The sequence below is a fragment of the Eutrigla gurnardus genome (genome assembly GCF_963514095.1).
Source record: "Eutrigla gurnardus genome assembly, chromosome: 4".
NCBI classification, from domain to species: Eukaryota; Metazoa; Chordata; class Actinopteri; order Perciformes; family Triglidae; genus Eutrigla; species Eutrigla gurnardus.
Genome location: NC_139918.1, coordinates 11,405,381 through 11,421,368, shown reverse-complemented (window position 1 = coordinate 11,421,368; position 15,988 = coordinate 11,405,381). Strand labels below are relative to the sequence as shown.

Sequence of the window (15,988 nt, the reverse complement as noted above, 5' to 3'; positions counted from 1 at the left end):
TGTTAGTGGGTGAACAGGTGAGTCTTGAGCCTTTTTTGGAAGATGGCAAGTGACTCTGCTGTCCTGACATTAGTCGGGAGTTCATTCCACCACTGAGGCGCCAGAACAGAGAAGAGTCTGGACTTTGCTGAGCGACATTTGTTTGATTTCAGCGATGGTGGTACCAGCCGGCCAGCTGAAGTAGAGGAGCGAAGTGCTCGCGTTGAGGCGTGTGGTTTGACCAGTGTTTGAAGGTAGATGGGTGCTGTTCCATCGTCTTGAATTGGATGTGTGCTGCAACAGGGAGCCAGTGGAGGTCAGGGAGGAGGGTCACATGGGAGAATTTGGGTAGATTGAAGACGAGGCGTGCTGCAGCATTCTAGATAAGCTGCAATGGTTGGTGGTCGCCGAGGCCAGGAGTCCAGCTAGGAGAGAGTTGCATTAGTCAAGGCGGGAGATGACCAGTGCTTGGACCAGGAGTTGCGTTGCGTCTTTTATGAGGAAAGTCCGGATCCTACGGATGTTGTAGAGGGTACATGACTACTACACGACATAATCATAGTCTCCAAACCTCACAACCCCCCTCCAGTATGAGGTTGAACATATTATTGATGTATTTAACACCAGAACGTTGAAATACTCACGGACAGGATTTTTTTTATCATGGCGGCATCAATTTTATCCTTCGTCACAGCAATCGTGAGGTAAACAGTTGAAAGATACAGCGGGATTCTTACATGATCAATTCACGTTGAGCCTGGGTCAGGTTGTGTGCAGTAAATCCCCACAATACACCACAGAACGGAGACTTTGCAGAAGGTTTTCTCTCCAACCTGAAAGGCCTCTGTTCAGTGATCGTAGATAGATCTAGCGTGGATTGGGGCTTTTCTGCAGACGGGTTTGCACATGGCTAACTGAAAGCTGTCTGAACAGATCGTCCTCAGCTCTGGACTCCACTCAAAGCGGCAGTGAAGCTGTCAGCCCTGATGTCTCCATGACTCAGCAGTTTGATAGACGCCCTGTCACACCCCCCCTTTTGGAAAAAAAAAGAGTTACAGAAGAAGATTTTATGGAGCAGAGAGCCAGCCTAGATACTTGTCCTCTCTTTCACCCCCTCATTACACACAAACAAACACTATGTATTTCACACGATGAAACCACACCTGAGAAATGGCCTCAAATGATCAACCAAATGGTTGCAGTCATTTGGTAGAAATGGACTCCAATCGATGGCTCTTGTCCATCATAAGAATTCCTGCTACATTAAATCCAATTGGCTGCGAAAACATAAATCACAGATGGATGACAAACTAAGGGAAAGCCAACGACTGCGATCATCCAGAACAGCTTCATTGCTTCATGTGTTATATTCTCCGGGTGTGTGGACTGAAAGACTGATAAGTGGCATGATGGCGTCCCATGATGGCATTGTTTGGACTGTTTACAACTCCTGCACCTATGCAACCTGTAAGGTCTGGGGGAGTAGATATTGGTTCATTTTAAAAGGTCACAAATTGAAAATCCAATGAGTAATTGTAGCTTTCTTCATTCCTAATCATTAATTCTCATTCAGGATATTTTAATCACCAAGAAAGGAATAAAACATACTCTCCTGACAATACTTTATATCGCATCAAAATGATCTATACTAACGGCCATCTTCTTCCAATAGTTGATCCTATTGACCCAGAGCAGTGTGTGACTGTAAAGTCAAGGTAAACTGTTGTATAGTTTAAGCTAATACTATATTATTGAGTTTCCTTTTAGCGGAATTCTTAGAGTGAATTGTAGTTTCCTCTAGTAAACAGTTACACAGTGTAAAGCTTTTATTGTGAAAGGTGACAGAAGGAGTGAATCTGGTCTGCCAAGGTTGAAAGGAGTAATAAAGTTTGCTGGTTCGGACTACGGAGCTTCCCTGTTGTACACTATGTGTACGGTTTGTGTCCATTACGCACAGTTTGATTGGTTGATGCCTTTACCCGTTCAGAAAACTACCTTGTTTGAAAACATTTTTTTTTAATTCTAATATTTGCGTTGTGTGTGAAAATACTCAAAAACTGTTAAAAAAATATATATTGACGTGTGAATAATTCGGACTGGTGCCTGGTGTAATTTCAAAGAAAAAGAAAATCCACAGCAATACTGTCCATAAAATAATTTTCTGACTCTGTCTTGGCAAACCCTTTGCTCACCCTTCTTGTTTCCTGGCAAGAGGTTGTCCTTTAAAGCATGCATAGGGAGTGTTTAACTTGAAATTAAATAATTAATTTAAACAGAAAACTCCGGCTGACTTTACGGGAAAGTGAAACAAAATAAAATCCAAGGGCATGTGTGTACAGGGGCATGTGTCGAGCAGAGGCATGATATTAAGCTCAGCTTTCAGCTTCCAAAAGCAAGCAGAGCTTATCGATGGGCCTTTGCGGTGTATTCGTCTTTGTTTTAACCAAAACACTCCAGACGAGCCCTTTGACCCTGCCTGGGCCAGGCAGGCTCTTTACTACACGGCCAAGGGGCCATGAGTTCCTTGGTGCAGTTTCAGCTACGATGACCACCACATCGTTGACGTTCAGGTTTCTTCTCGTGTTGGTCCACTTTTGCCGTTGCTGCATGAGTGGCAGAAATTCTTTAATCCATCTTTGCCAGAATAGATCCGCAATGAAGACAATGTGGACTTTCCATCTTTCTGCTGTAGATGTCGTCTTTGCAGAAGAGTGCAGGTGGCATGAGGGGTTTAGCTTTCAGTTGTAGTAGATGGTTCGGTGTGAGGGGTTCCAACTTGTTTGTATCAGTCAATACAGTCGTGATGGGCCTGTCGTTGAGAATCAACTCGACTTCACATCAAGCCGTCTTGAGCATTTCATCGTGAAAGCTCCTTATTTAACCAATCTGATCAATCGTTCCCAAACTCCTTCAAAGTGTGCTCCTGACAGAGGATTGAACAGCCACTTCACTCTACTGTTCAGCAGTGAATCCTGGATTCTTTGATGATCCAGCTGTTTCAAAGGAAAACCTACTTACCCAATCAGAACTGGGAAAATGACCTTACCTCTGTGGAATCCAAGTGGAAGAGATTGAAGCTGATATTGAGATGTTGATAGGAATGAATGTTCCTAAAGTGATGGAACCCTGGCACATAATCAATAGCCAGAATAATGGACCATATGCAGTGAAGACACGTCTCGGTCGGGGGGTGAATGGGTCCCTCAAGTCTTCATCTGCAATGGAAGAATGTGGAACATCAATGTCAGTCGATCACATTTCAATGGATAATCTAAAAGACCTGCCACTCAGGCAATACCTCCAAGAGTTCCCAGAAAAGGAATCTGAGAAGAAGAAGGAGATGTCCTGCGAGGACAGGAGATTTATGGAGCTGGCCCAAAGTTCAAATGTGGTCAAAAGTGGACATTACATCTTGCCCCTGCCTTTTCGAGACAAGGAGCTAATTATGCCTAACAATTAGAATATGGCATTGCAGCGGACATTTAACCTGGCTGGGAAATTTAAGAGAAATCCTACTTACGCTGAAGAATTCAAGGTCTTAATGGAAAATGTGCTGCAGAAGATGTACTACCAAGTACAAGTACAGGAAGACCACCAGTACTTCCTCAGGTTCCTGTGGTGGCCTGAGGGAGACATCAAACCACTAGAAGTGTACCAGATGAAAGTGCATCTCTTCGGTGCAGTATTCTCATCAAGTATTGCTAACTTCGCCTTGAAGCAAACTGGAAGAGACCACTCAATACATCAATACAGCAATGAGGTACGTTAGTTATTAGCTAGTGATCTAAATAATCCCAAAGATAATTCAGAATAAGATCCACGTTGTAATGAACCCAAATTAACCTTCAAATATTTTGGCTATATTTCCAGGAGAAGAAAAAATACACCAAAGTTGGTGCAACCTCTCTACATTCTTTTTGGAATAAAGTGAACTGGTTTGCTTCAGAATTTACACCTAGAGAAAAATGACGATGATGATGGGTTTCGGAAAAGGTTTTGGTGCAGCTGGGAACACAAAAGAAACGGACACATGTCATTTATTAGAAAATATATATAAACTGTAAAATTATGGTTTGGGGTTATAATTCTTCATGTACCAAAGTTTGAATGCTATTTTCACAAGGCGTACCGAACTTGACTCTGGGCAAATACACAAAAACATTTGAGGAAGAACATTCATTTTTCTGGCCTGACTGTGACTCTAACTTAGGCGACTGTGATAATGGCCCTATTAACCCAGGGAGTGTTAGTGCCTCGTCTCACTGCTCGACTCCACAGCACCACTTTAACTCATTAGAGGTCTCTCTGCAGCCCATCCCTCTAATAAAACCATGAACTCTATATCCTTGAGTTCAGCAGATTGAAGGCTGTTCGAACACGCTGTCACGCTCCTCCTCTCTGAGGCTGACGTACGGCTGCAGGGAGGTCATGATGGCCGACCCTCTGCAGAGCGCTTAACACTCACCTGCCTCGCCCGCCGACTCATTCATCTGCTGCTCAGTGGGCTTAATAGATGGACATATGTGAAGGGTGTCTGCCTGTGCTTCTGTTACCGCCTGCTACATGTGGCTAATGGAGTGACTGCTGTACAGCAGGTGAAGAAAATGCAGTAAATCATTTGCCTCTAGATGCGGTGGTGTGTAGGAAAATGTTCTTCAGTTTAAAAATACACTGAATCTGAATGATGTAGTTCCAAGAGGAGTTTCATGAATACCTACATTGTGATCCTTTTCTTGGAGCTACGCATTCACTTCCTGAATTCCTTTTTGTGCTCGGTATGTTCCATGGGTGAGAAGAATGGGGAATCTGCACGGTGGACAGTTGTTCTTTTGGCTCTAACTAGAGCTTTCATTTTGGATTAATTCAATCAATTTTAATTAAAGTTACAATCTGGAAGATCATACAGAAATCAAATAAAAGGTTATCAAATGGGCACGTGCTGGTGGCGGCTGCAACACAGCAGAGTGTTAGTGGTTTGATGGTATGTCAATGAAATGAATGTCGTATACATGCACACACACACACACACACACACACACACACACACACACACACACACACACACACACACACACACACACACACACACACACACACACACTCACTGTCTGTTCTGCTCATGCTTTGCTGTTTCCCTGCAGGGAGAAAGAGAAGAAGCCGAAGGCCCCGAGGACGTTGATCACCCCTGATGGACGAGTCATGAACGTCAACGAGCCAAAGTAAGCGTAGACATATTTTACCAAAAAGTTTTAGTTTAAGGTGCAAAACAGATGCTGACGAGGTTACAGTGTTGCAGCAGTAAAATCCTGATTTCACATTAATGCTGAGTCATAGTGATCTGATGATAGAAAATATCATAGTAGAACAGTCACAGTTTAATACTCTACTGACATACTTTTACTAAAGGAACATTTTACTGGAACAGAGTATTTATACACTGTGGTATTAGGGTTTTTACTGTAACATAGTATTTCTACAGTGTGGTATTACTACTTTTACCCTATCAGTATTTTTACTGTGTGGTATTAGTACTTTTACTCTTCTAGAGTCCTTTTACATTGTGGTATTGGTACTTTTACTATAACACAGCATTTTCATATTATGGTATTAATACATTTAGTGTAACGGAGTATTTCTACTGTGTCGTATTAGTACCTTAACAGTATTTTCACAGTGTGGTATTAGTAATTTCACTGCAACAAAATATTTTACAGTGTGGTATTAGTACCTGTACTGCAGTAAAGTCATTTCTTCCTCCACTCCACTCCTTCATGTTAGTAACTTGGTCATGTTGCAGTGGTACAGCATCGCCAGCTACTGTGATGGAAATCGACCAATCCACTCAGCAACATAATTGGTTGTCATTTTGTTCGGGCAACACAACACAACCAATCAACTGCATCAATTTTGTTTTCGGAAAAAATAATGAAGAAAACAGAGCTCCGCTGTGATGCGGTTTCCTGTCACAGTTCTTTGTAACTGTAATGTGTTTTCTCTGAGACCCTCGATTACCTCCTTCTGGTCAAACTGCTCAGACAGCGAGGTGGGGAAAACCCACCAGGTGCTGTGTGATTGCTTTATTAGCGGCCTCCGTCTTTTGATTGGCTCGCCTGCGATCAGAGCACTACAGCAGCGAGGGGGGGGGGGGGGGGGCAACCTGATAGCTGTGGGTCACCCTGGTCGCCCTCCATTAGCCAGAGGCTTGTATCCAGAGAAAGGCCACAGTGTCAAGGCCTTAAAACACGCTTGATTTCATTTGTAATCTGAGCTGAGGTCCGGAATGTATCCTTATGATGAATCACATTGCATCAGCAGAGATTGGACAGTGTGGCTCACTACAACCTGGGCGATGACAGTCAGAGCCCCATGCCTGTAATGTTAGTATTCCTTACCATGACTGTTGTGTAGATTGATGTGACTACTACTGCTTAGAAACAGTGTCTGAAGTTCCAGTTGATGTAGTTTTGCGTTTGACAATTTTAGTGTTCTTCCTCTCTGTGTTCATTCCCAGGCTTGACTTCTCTCTAACTGAAGATGATGAAACCAACACCATTGTCTTAAACCTTGAAGTGTACAGGTACAAAATAATGAGCCTAATTTCTGAACAAATCATCTGGTTTTTAATTAACATTATATAATAAAAACCCAGGTTGTTGGTTTATCACACTCTACTACATTTCTAACCATATCTGTGAAATTCAAAGCCACTGTGGAGACACACTTTCTTTAGCTAATTCAACTGTATTTATGGTAAATATATGGATATCTATGCCGTACATAGTAGCTCTCATTGTTTGCAGTTTCTCCCTTTGTTAATTTGGTATTATGTTGGTTTTCTTTATTTGTTGTTTGCACAGTGGGAGCCCCTGAGAACCAGTGTCAGATTAACTTTTTGTCAACACCCAAATTGTCCTGGTTGGTGTTGAGCTGCACTTCATCAAATTGAAGTGATTTAAATGATTGAAAGACATTGGAAACTTCACAACCATCATGATTGCTTGTCCACATTTAAAGTCCAGGTTCAAACAGCTCAGCCCCATAGCTCAAGTTGATAATGAGTATGTAGACTACAGACACTTCTGGGTCTCTTTATATGAAGTGACCACCTCCACTTCCCTCTACAGACACATGGACACCTCCTTGATCGACGTGGATGTTCAGCCAACGTACGCCAGAGTCAAAGTCAAAGGAAAGGTACGCCGTCGTCATTCTAATAGATGAGTTGATAACCTTTAAAGGAGTCATCACCTGGAAATCGCAATTTCTCTTGTTAAAACATGCATATCTGTGTTTGACCTCAGTTGAAACTTGCCTGAAAGGCTGGAGTTTGAAAGTGGCGCCGTTTTTTCGCTTCTGCTCTTTTTCCGAACAGGAATAGCACACAAGGGTGTGCATTCCTAAAGCACGAGATTTTGATTCTGCGCCTTCGGTGACGTCACCGTGGCGGCTACTTGCATAAGCCCACCCCTCTTTCACCACCCAACCCCGCCCCGTCCGCTACCTGAAATCGCCGAAGCGCCGCCATTATGTTTTGGAGTCTGCATGCAGGCAAGCCCCCCCCGGCTCTGTCCTTCCTGCGGCGAATCAACGCGCGCCTCATTACATATTATACAATGCACATCCGGACCAGTCAAAACCTCGCGCGTAATCTCGCGTGATAAAATCGCGGTACGAAAAAGGGTCAGAACAAGCTCAATGTTTGATTAAATTTTTTTTTTTTTTTTCTAATAAGTTTTACGAATTGATCCAAAGCGATCCAAGGGGGGCTGGATACGTATAAAACCAGGTGATGACTCCTTTAAGTTTTATCTCAACACAAGACAACACACACAATGATGCAGGATTTTTAACATACTAAAGGACAGCAGCCGAGATTGAGCAACATGCGATAGAATAGGCTGTTTAGGCAACACAACGACTTGGTTAGGTTAAGACAACAAAACTAGTTGGTTAGTTTTAGGCAACAAACTTGGGTCTTGTGTGCCATTATTCAACCTGTAACTAACTTTAATTTCAGATCTGCTTCCCTAAAAATCTCTCATCAAAAACAAGGTCTCACCTGTAATTTTATTATATTTAAATGTGTATTTGCTAAAGAAAAGACCTCGGCGCTCGCTCAGATTCATTCCCCATACATTGATACTGGAAGGTGGCCAGTTCAACCAAAAAGTGCTGCTGTCAGCCAGTGAAGGGCTGAAGTGCTCAAGGGCACTGCGACACAAGTTGGCAAGAAAACACTTGTTAATCCAGCGAGTTTGGGGATTCAAACCAAAGCCCTTGCCAATACCAGCATGCATTTTAATGAGTTAAACCATGTTATATATACTTTGAGTTAAGGTGGCGGATCTATTGAGCTGGTTGTTGGTTTGCTGATTGCAGAAGCACAAGAGTGCCAGCTCTGGTTTGTCACAGCAAGGTGTTGATGAAGCTGACAAGTCAAAGATCTCCTCCTCCAGACTGCAGGCAGCAGCAGGCGCTCAGCCAGACCCACTGCAGGCTCACAGCCCACTGTTAACATAACACTGCAGTATTTACCAGCTGCATCTTCGCCTCACCCTTCAACACAGTCTCGCGGCAGTTTGTGAAATGGTCTCCTGATTCGTGTAAATGTACACAAATTTTCCATTCTTTTCGTGTGTCTCAGCACAACCTTAAAACAAATGTAATTCAAGTGTTGTTCATGCGTGCATCTCCTTTATTTTTCTGTCAATCGGGACGACATTACGCTACAAAATTTAAGTTAGCTTTAAGCAACAAAACCACGCGTCTCGTCACAACACACAGTGGTTTAAAGTCATGTGAAACCTCCCCAGCTGCCCACCATGAGTAGACTTTTTCAATATTTATACTACATCACTAGCTCTGGCTGTTGTCATGTGGATTTTTTAATTCCATGAAAAAAGGATCCTAATTGACTTTCCATTTGCAATGTTTCCTTGCTGAACAATAGGGGGGGAAATGGACAATTCGTGTCACACAATACCAGTAGATTGCATTTTATGACGAACCGTGAGACTGCTTGTGCCTGGTCATTTGGAAACTATTTAACAACCACTATACTACAGATGCCAGAAAACCAGTGTTTGTTGGTGCTTTCCAAAACGTAATGAAATTTAGAGACAAATTGCCTTCACGGTTACAAGAAACTAACGTTGGGATAAGTCGGGATACAAACCATAGTCGCTGAGGTTTGACGTCACATGCTTTAACTCAAGGCACGTCTTTATGAGGTTTGGAAAAATGTCATACTATGACCTTTCTTTTAAGGGAAAAAGCTCATCATTTACTGGCACCAATTCTGTCGAGGGGACAATGTGCTTTTGCTCTTAAACATTTCCTCTTTCTGTTGGCTTCCAAATATAAAAGTAATAAAAGTAGTGATTCCAATGTCTAAACCTGTGATCAGATTAATGTTTTTCAGCAAATTTGATTTTCTTTAGTTTATACAAACACCAGAAACAGCCAATGTACTGGGGCGGCCGGTGGGGCAGTGGTTAGGGCAGCCGCCCCATGTACAGAGGCTCAACGTCCTCGGCTCCTGGCCTGGGATCAGTTTCCCGCAATGCCTTCTCCCTCTCTCTCCCTGTTTTCACACTGTCTGTATAAAATAATAAAAGGCTTGAACGGCGCTCTAGCCGAAAAAATAATCTTAAATTAAAAAAAAAGAAAAGGCCAATGTGCTGACAGGGGTTCGTAGCTGACACTGAGAGTGTGTTGTTATCGTAGAATATAAAAGTGGACGTAGTCATCGTGGCGTCAACCGTTGGTTTGTTGACTACAGTGTTGAAACCTTGAGTTTGGCATTTTGGCAGTCGCCATCTTGGAATATTTGCAAACCAGTGAAGGGAAGTGACCACATTTGGACTGCGGACAAGGTAGACCTGCCCTAAAGCATCCCAGGCTCTATGGTCTATTCTACTGTATATCTCTAAATGGATCATAATTTACTAAATAAACATCATGCTGTATTGAAGAAGAATTGAAACTAGAGATTGAGACCCTAAACTCATGTTTACAATGTTTACTGAGATAATAAATCTAGTGACAAACAGTCATTTTCTCATACTTCCATGCAATCAGACTTAATTTACAACCAGAGGAGTCGCCCCCTGATGGCCAGAAGAGAGAATGCAAGTTTAAAGCATTTTCATGCAGGCTCTAAAATAAGCCTTTCATTCAGTCTACACATCCCTGTGCTAAATATTTGAATCCTTCATATGCCCACTGTATTCATCTAAAATCTCAGCATTCCTCTTTCATCGTCATGTTTTCACACTCTGCTTCGAGATACTAATTGGTAGGCAGCATGGAGAGACTCGTGATCACAGATGATGCTTGAGTCGGGGGCAGAGAGAAAGTGTGATGGATGAAAAATCCGATTTAGAGCAAATAAAATGCTGTGAGAAACTGCTGAATCGTCATTCTGATGTTTATGGAGAGAGTTTATTACACCTGCTGCAAAGCCATTTCCTGGCTGTGTACTTCAGACATTTCCCCCCTCAAATGTCAGCTGTTTAGATGCCAAGACGCCCCTCTTTCTCTGGTCAGTCCAGCTAAAGATTACCTATTACCTGCAAAAGTGGAGGATCCAGTGTCAGCTACTGTCGCTACCATCGCTACCATCGCTACCGTCGTCGTACCAATGCAATTAGCTAGTGAACCAAGTCTGCAAAGTCAAGATAAATAAAATAATCAGGGAGATTATGGCTCAAATGTAAATAAAATATTCAGTTTAGAAACTGATCTTTTACAGAATGTGGCTCAGACCACAAAATATTAAGACGGTTAATATTTATTCACAGGAAAAATAGTCCTATAATGTTTTACTGTAAGGCTACAACTCTTAGCATATATTTAGGGCCAAGGTGTCCACTTCGCCGTGCTCTCCGCAGCAGCACTGAGGAAATGTGTGGAGAATTTCAATCTCACAAACGGACCAAAGCAACCTTTAATCCTGATTAAGCAGCTCTTTGGCCAGGCTTTAAACCAAGAGGTGTAATCTATGGTTGTTTCTGTTCCAGTTTTCACCCTCAAACAAACAGAGCCCTGCAGGTTTGGAGTTCTTTAGCCCTTGCTGAATGTCATGGGTCCACTCCGAGCTGTTAGCGTGTTTATGGATGGTTGTTTTATGCCAGGGGTCAGCTTGATTGGATGGGTGGTGTGATTTACGCAGTGATAAATCAACTCCTTCTAAATATGAACTCATTTAGAGGAGAGGGAGCGGGGGATGGGGGGACTGTAGGTGTCATCTGTATATCAAGTCAGCCACATTTGGCAGCAGCTGGCCTGTGAAGGAGTTACAGGTCGGAGTTTTCCTTGTTCTCTGTCTGGCGTTAGCATGATTCCCCCTCAATACCCCCTCAGAATCAAATAAAAGTAGATTGAAAAATGAAAGTCGTTTTTATGCCTATTATTCCTCCTGCATGGATCATTCTGACTTCCACAGGATTTTGCTCCAGTGATTGATTTCCACGGTTCACAGTCGAAGCTATTCTGGTCACTCTCACACGTCTATTCTGGAAAGTGTAACTATAAAAAGGCCCACTAATGATTAAAGTCATTTGACACACTGGGACAGCGTCTGTGCCAGATCAGCGCATTAATCTCGCTAATTAAAGTTATGAATAATTTACTCTGCAGATATTTCAGATTGTCCTGCCTGCTGAAGTGAAGCCCGACAGTTCGACAGCTCAGAGATCCCAAACCACGGGACACCTGGTCCTCACCATGCCCAGGGTACGTACAGTTTCTCATCAGGCAGGGGAAGTACACCAGAGGCAGCTGCACATTGTTTTTAGGGTGTTTTTTAATTAGTTTTTTCAGCAACAATTTAATTCAGAGTTGACGATTGCAAACTGTAGTGCAGAGGTTCGTCTTCCACAGGGGATGAACCCTAATCACAACGTGTCCTCATAGAACAGATAGTATGATATCTTAAGACAAGTTAGTGTCCAGCAACATAAGCCATCAGTGTGTCTTTGTAAACCTCGGCAGTGTTTAAACAATAAAAAGTGTGAAGAAGTTGCTTACATGACAAGAACGTCAACGTTTACTTCTGGTTTCACACGGGACAGGAAACGGAGGTCTCCAAGGTCAAGTCTGGTGCTTGTTTATTCCATCTGTTCTGAGAACTTTGTCACTCTTGATTCTGTCACCTGTCATTGTTCATGATTACATGGATTATTGTAGAATCAATTATATAGAGGGATTATTTCCGTAAGTATAGAGTGGTAGCGCAGTTTGCACTTCCGGTTCCCTCGTCTCAAAGTCAATAGTTTTTTTTAATGTGTTTTGGTGAGATGCCTGGTCTAAGGTCTGTGGTGAACACAAGTTGAAGAGAGATTATAAAATATAACAGTAAATATTATACCCCTCTGGTGAATATGAAGCTTTTACATGTCTTTTGAAAAAGGGGGTTGCTAACGTGGCTAATTGAGACTACTCATCATGCTGACTAGTCCGACTCTCATTAGCGTTTTTTTAGCCATGTTTTCAATATGTAAGTATCATAAACGTTTGTATGCCACAAAGTTTATTTTCTTCAATAATCCTGTTGGCCTCCAAAATTGTGTCATCCATAGTGTATGAAAACAACTCAATTACTTGGTCATTACTTTTGGTCATTACCCTCACATTTCTTTTTGTGCTACAAAGCAAAATGTAAACTTGTATAACACTTTATAATGTAATTATCTCCAGGCTCTACGATCTATGTGGCTGTTGCTCCCTTTAAACCGCTTCGACTGTGTGTTAAAATGTGCTTTTAGTTAAAACCCCTAATCAGTCAGTTCGAGGTGTATTCATCCAGGAAACGATACCAGGCTCTCAACATCATGGGGTTTTGGAGGGTTGGGAAGCTGCATCCTGTAGGGGGCGACGTCATGAAGCAAAACCTGATGATTCTCTTTGAAGAAAAACTTCAGAGATCTCATTTACACTGTTCCATTTCAGCTTTACTGATAAACTTCAGGGTAATGGCTGTTTTCTGTGATTGTTTGCTCCTCCCGCCGAGTTTGTACTCTGCTTTTTAACAAAGGAATGGAACTCTTTATGGTGTCTATAAAGAGACACAGGTGCTGATACTGCAGAGACTATTAATCCTCCATATGGCCTCTGATACACCCTGCACCAAAGCGCCAGTAAACGGTTCACAAATGAAAGTGTGAAAGCTGTTTGCACAGAACTAAATATTCCTCTGATGTGTCTTTAGGCTGAAGGTGAAATCAAAGTGAGAAAGACCGCTCCACGTCCGTCCAGAGCGTGTCCAACTCGCGGCAGCAGCTCGCCTGGGGCCGATAAAAGGTATACAAGACATTCTCTCTACCCACCGCAGCTGCAAACCTGATGATCCAGACGTTCTTATAATGTGTGGACAGGATGGATGATTAACACGTTGCCTTCAAATACACTTCATATCCATTCAATCTAAATCTCATTCTCAGTCATATGTTGCTGTCTTTACACTATTACAATTCATGTGATAGACTGGTTACCTGTCTGTCTCTACATGTCGGCCCTGTGATAGACTGGTTCCCTGTCTGTCTCTCCATGTCAGCCCTGTGATAGACTGGTTACCTGTCTGTCTCTACATGTCAGCCCTGTGATAGACTGGTTACCTGTCTGTCTCTACATGTCAGCCCTGTGATAGGCTGGTTACCTGTCTGTCTCTACATGTCAGCCCTGTGATAGGCTGGTTACCTGTCTGTCTCTACATGTCGGCCCTGTGATAGACTGGTTCCCTGTCTGTCTCTCCATGTCAGCCCTGTGATAGACTGGTTACCTGTCTGTCTCTACATGTCAGCCCTGTGATAGACTGGTTACCTGTCTGTCTCTACATGTCGGCCCTGTGATAGACTGGTTACCTGTCTGTCTCTCCATGTCAGCCCTGTGATAGACTGGTTACCTGTCTGTCTCTCCATGTCAGCCCTGTGATAGACTGGTTACCTGTCTGTCTCTACATGTCGGCCCTGTGATAGACTGGTTACCTGTCTGTCTCTACATGTCAGCCCTGTGATAGACTGGTTACCTGTCTGTCTCTACATGTCAGCCCTGTGATAGACTGGTTACCTGTCTGTCTCTACATGTCGGCCCTGTGATAGACTGGTTACCTGTCTGTCTCTACATGTCAGCCCTGTGATAGACTGGTTACCTGTCTGTCTCTACATGTCGGCCCTGTGATAGACTGGTTCCCTGTCTGTCTCTCCATGTCAGCCCTGTGATAGACTGGTTACCTGTCTGTCTCTACATGTCAGCCCTGAGATAGACTGGTTACCTGTCTGTCTCTACATGTCGGCCCTGAGATAGACTGGTTACCTGTCTGTCTCTACATGTCAGCCCTGAGATAGACTGGTTACCTGTCTGTCTCTACATGTCGGCCCTGAGATAGACTGGTTACCTGTCTGTCTCTACATGTCAGCCCTGAGATAGACTGGTTACCTGTCTACATGTCGGTTCCCTGTCTGTCATGTGAATTCTATTCACATGTCTGTTCTGGTGGTATTAGTAGATAAAGTTCTACACTTTCTGATATTAATGAGGCAACTAGCAGCACAGCTGTGTCCTGCAGGCAGCTGGATGGTCCGTGTTTGTATGAATTCATTGGAGACAAGTGTTGTCCCGGTCGGCCGTGTTGTTAGTCTTCGTTTGGCCTTGAGTTGAATTCACACATATTCAAATGCCTCCGGCTTATCAGGTCCCTGTTGTCCTAATTACAGATGCCTGTTGTATATTAAACGCTCTGCCTGAATAATGTTATCAGCCGTGTTGATGAGAGCACCCTCCCAGCTAACGACCACTGATACTGGCCACTGACGACCTTGACCAGAGCCGCAGCTTCACACCGGGATACTCATAGTGTCTCACATAGAGCAGAATACTCAGCTTTCACTGTGAGGTTAAGTGTGAGGCATTCAGGCTCTAGCTGCTGTGATTTGATGTTTTTGGATGAGATTCTTATATCTGATCCCAGCACAACCTTAACCAAAATGTAAATCTTTTTTTCCCCTTTCTCTCCATCCAAATACAGCTCAAAACAAAAGTTGTATTCAGGTCTCGAGCGTCTTATTTAAATTTGCAACACATGTACATGTGGTCAAGATAGGCTACAAAAGTTCCAATCCATCGAATTTCTCTCCCTTTATTTTCAGCGTGTAAAAAAAGATGACTAAATGGTGCAGTGATACTGTAGAACAGAGTCTCCTGGCAGTTTGTGAAATAGTCATAGAATTACAATCTACTGACTTTCCACGTTTCGTGTCGCTGAGCATGATTTGAAAAACAAATGAACAAATCTTGCTGAAACCGCATAATCAGTAATTTGTCAACTTGCATTTCCAAGGTCTGGAATGAACGTTAACACTCAATAGTTATTTTAGTATAGTTTTGCTGCAAATAGAGACAAGAGACATTAGAACAAACCACTCTATAATAGCATTGGCCATTTGAAAGTACATGTTCTTTTTAATAAAGGGGCTAAAACTTGCAAAAATGGTCCATAAATGTATAAAAGCAAGCATCTTCAGGTTTAAAATCTCCTCCGATCACATTGGAAACTTTATCTAAAATAACATATACAGTATATATTACATTCTGTATTTTGTATCACACTATCATAAAAATATTAACAGTACCTCTTCCACTGTGGAGGAGACTGATGACCAGCTCAGTGACGTCTAGTTAAGGTTATCTCAGAGCAGCTTAATGACCACGTTAGTCCGCAGTGCTGAGCCCCATTTCCTCTCCTTGCCTGGAGGTGCACTCGTCACAGCAATATCATCATTACCATTTTATGACCAGGAGCCCCTTCTTGTCCTTCAGCTGGCCCCATCAAACACAGTAAAGAGCCCCGGTGCAATCCTGTACCCTCAAATTAAACATTCGATAAAAATGCTAAGCTGCTCCTGCTGCACAGCAAGGTGACAGGTGAGCCGCACTGCTGGCGGCAGAGTTATAGCATCATTTGGACATGATTATGGGTGACCTTTGACCCCAGGCTTACCCACACATTCTA

The 15,988-nt window shown here is 42.9% G+C and overlaps 1 protein-coding gene across 1 annotated transcript in view; it reads left to right on the top strand.

Moving 5' to 3' along the window:
* dnaaf11 (dynein axonemal assembly factor 11) overlaps positions 1–15,988 on the top strand; it is a 38,717-nt gene that overhangs the window by 12,916 nt on the left and 9,813 nt on the right. The window contains exons 7-11 of the mRNA XM_084007442.1: positions 5,121–5,198; positions 6,491–6,556; positions 7,104–7,173; positions 11,620–11,715; positions 13,190–13,281. Coding sequence (XP_083863568.1) covers positions 5,121–5,198; positions 6,491–6,556; positions 7,104–7,173; positions 11,620–11,715; positions 13,190–13,281 — 402 coding nt within the window. The remainder of the gene's footprint in view (positions 1–5,120; positions 5,199–6,490; positions 6,557–7,103; positions 7,174–11,619; positions 11,716–13,189; positions 13,282–15,988) is intronic.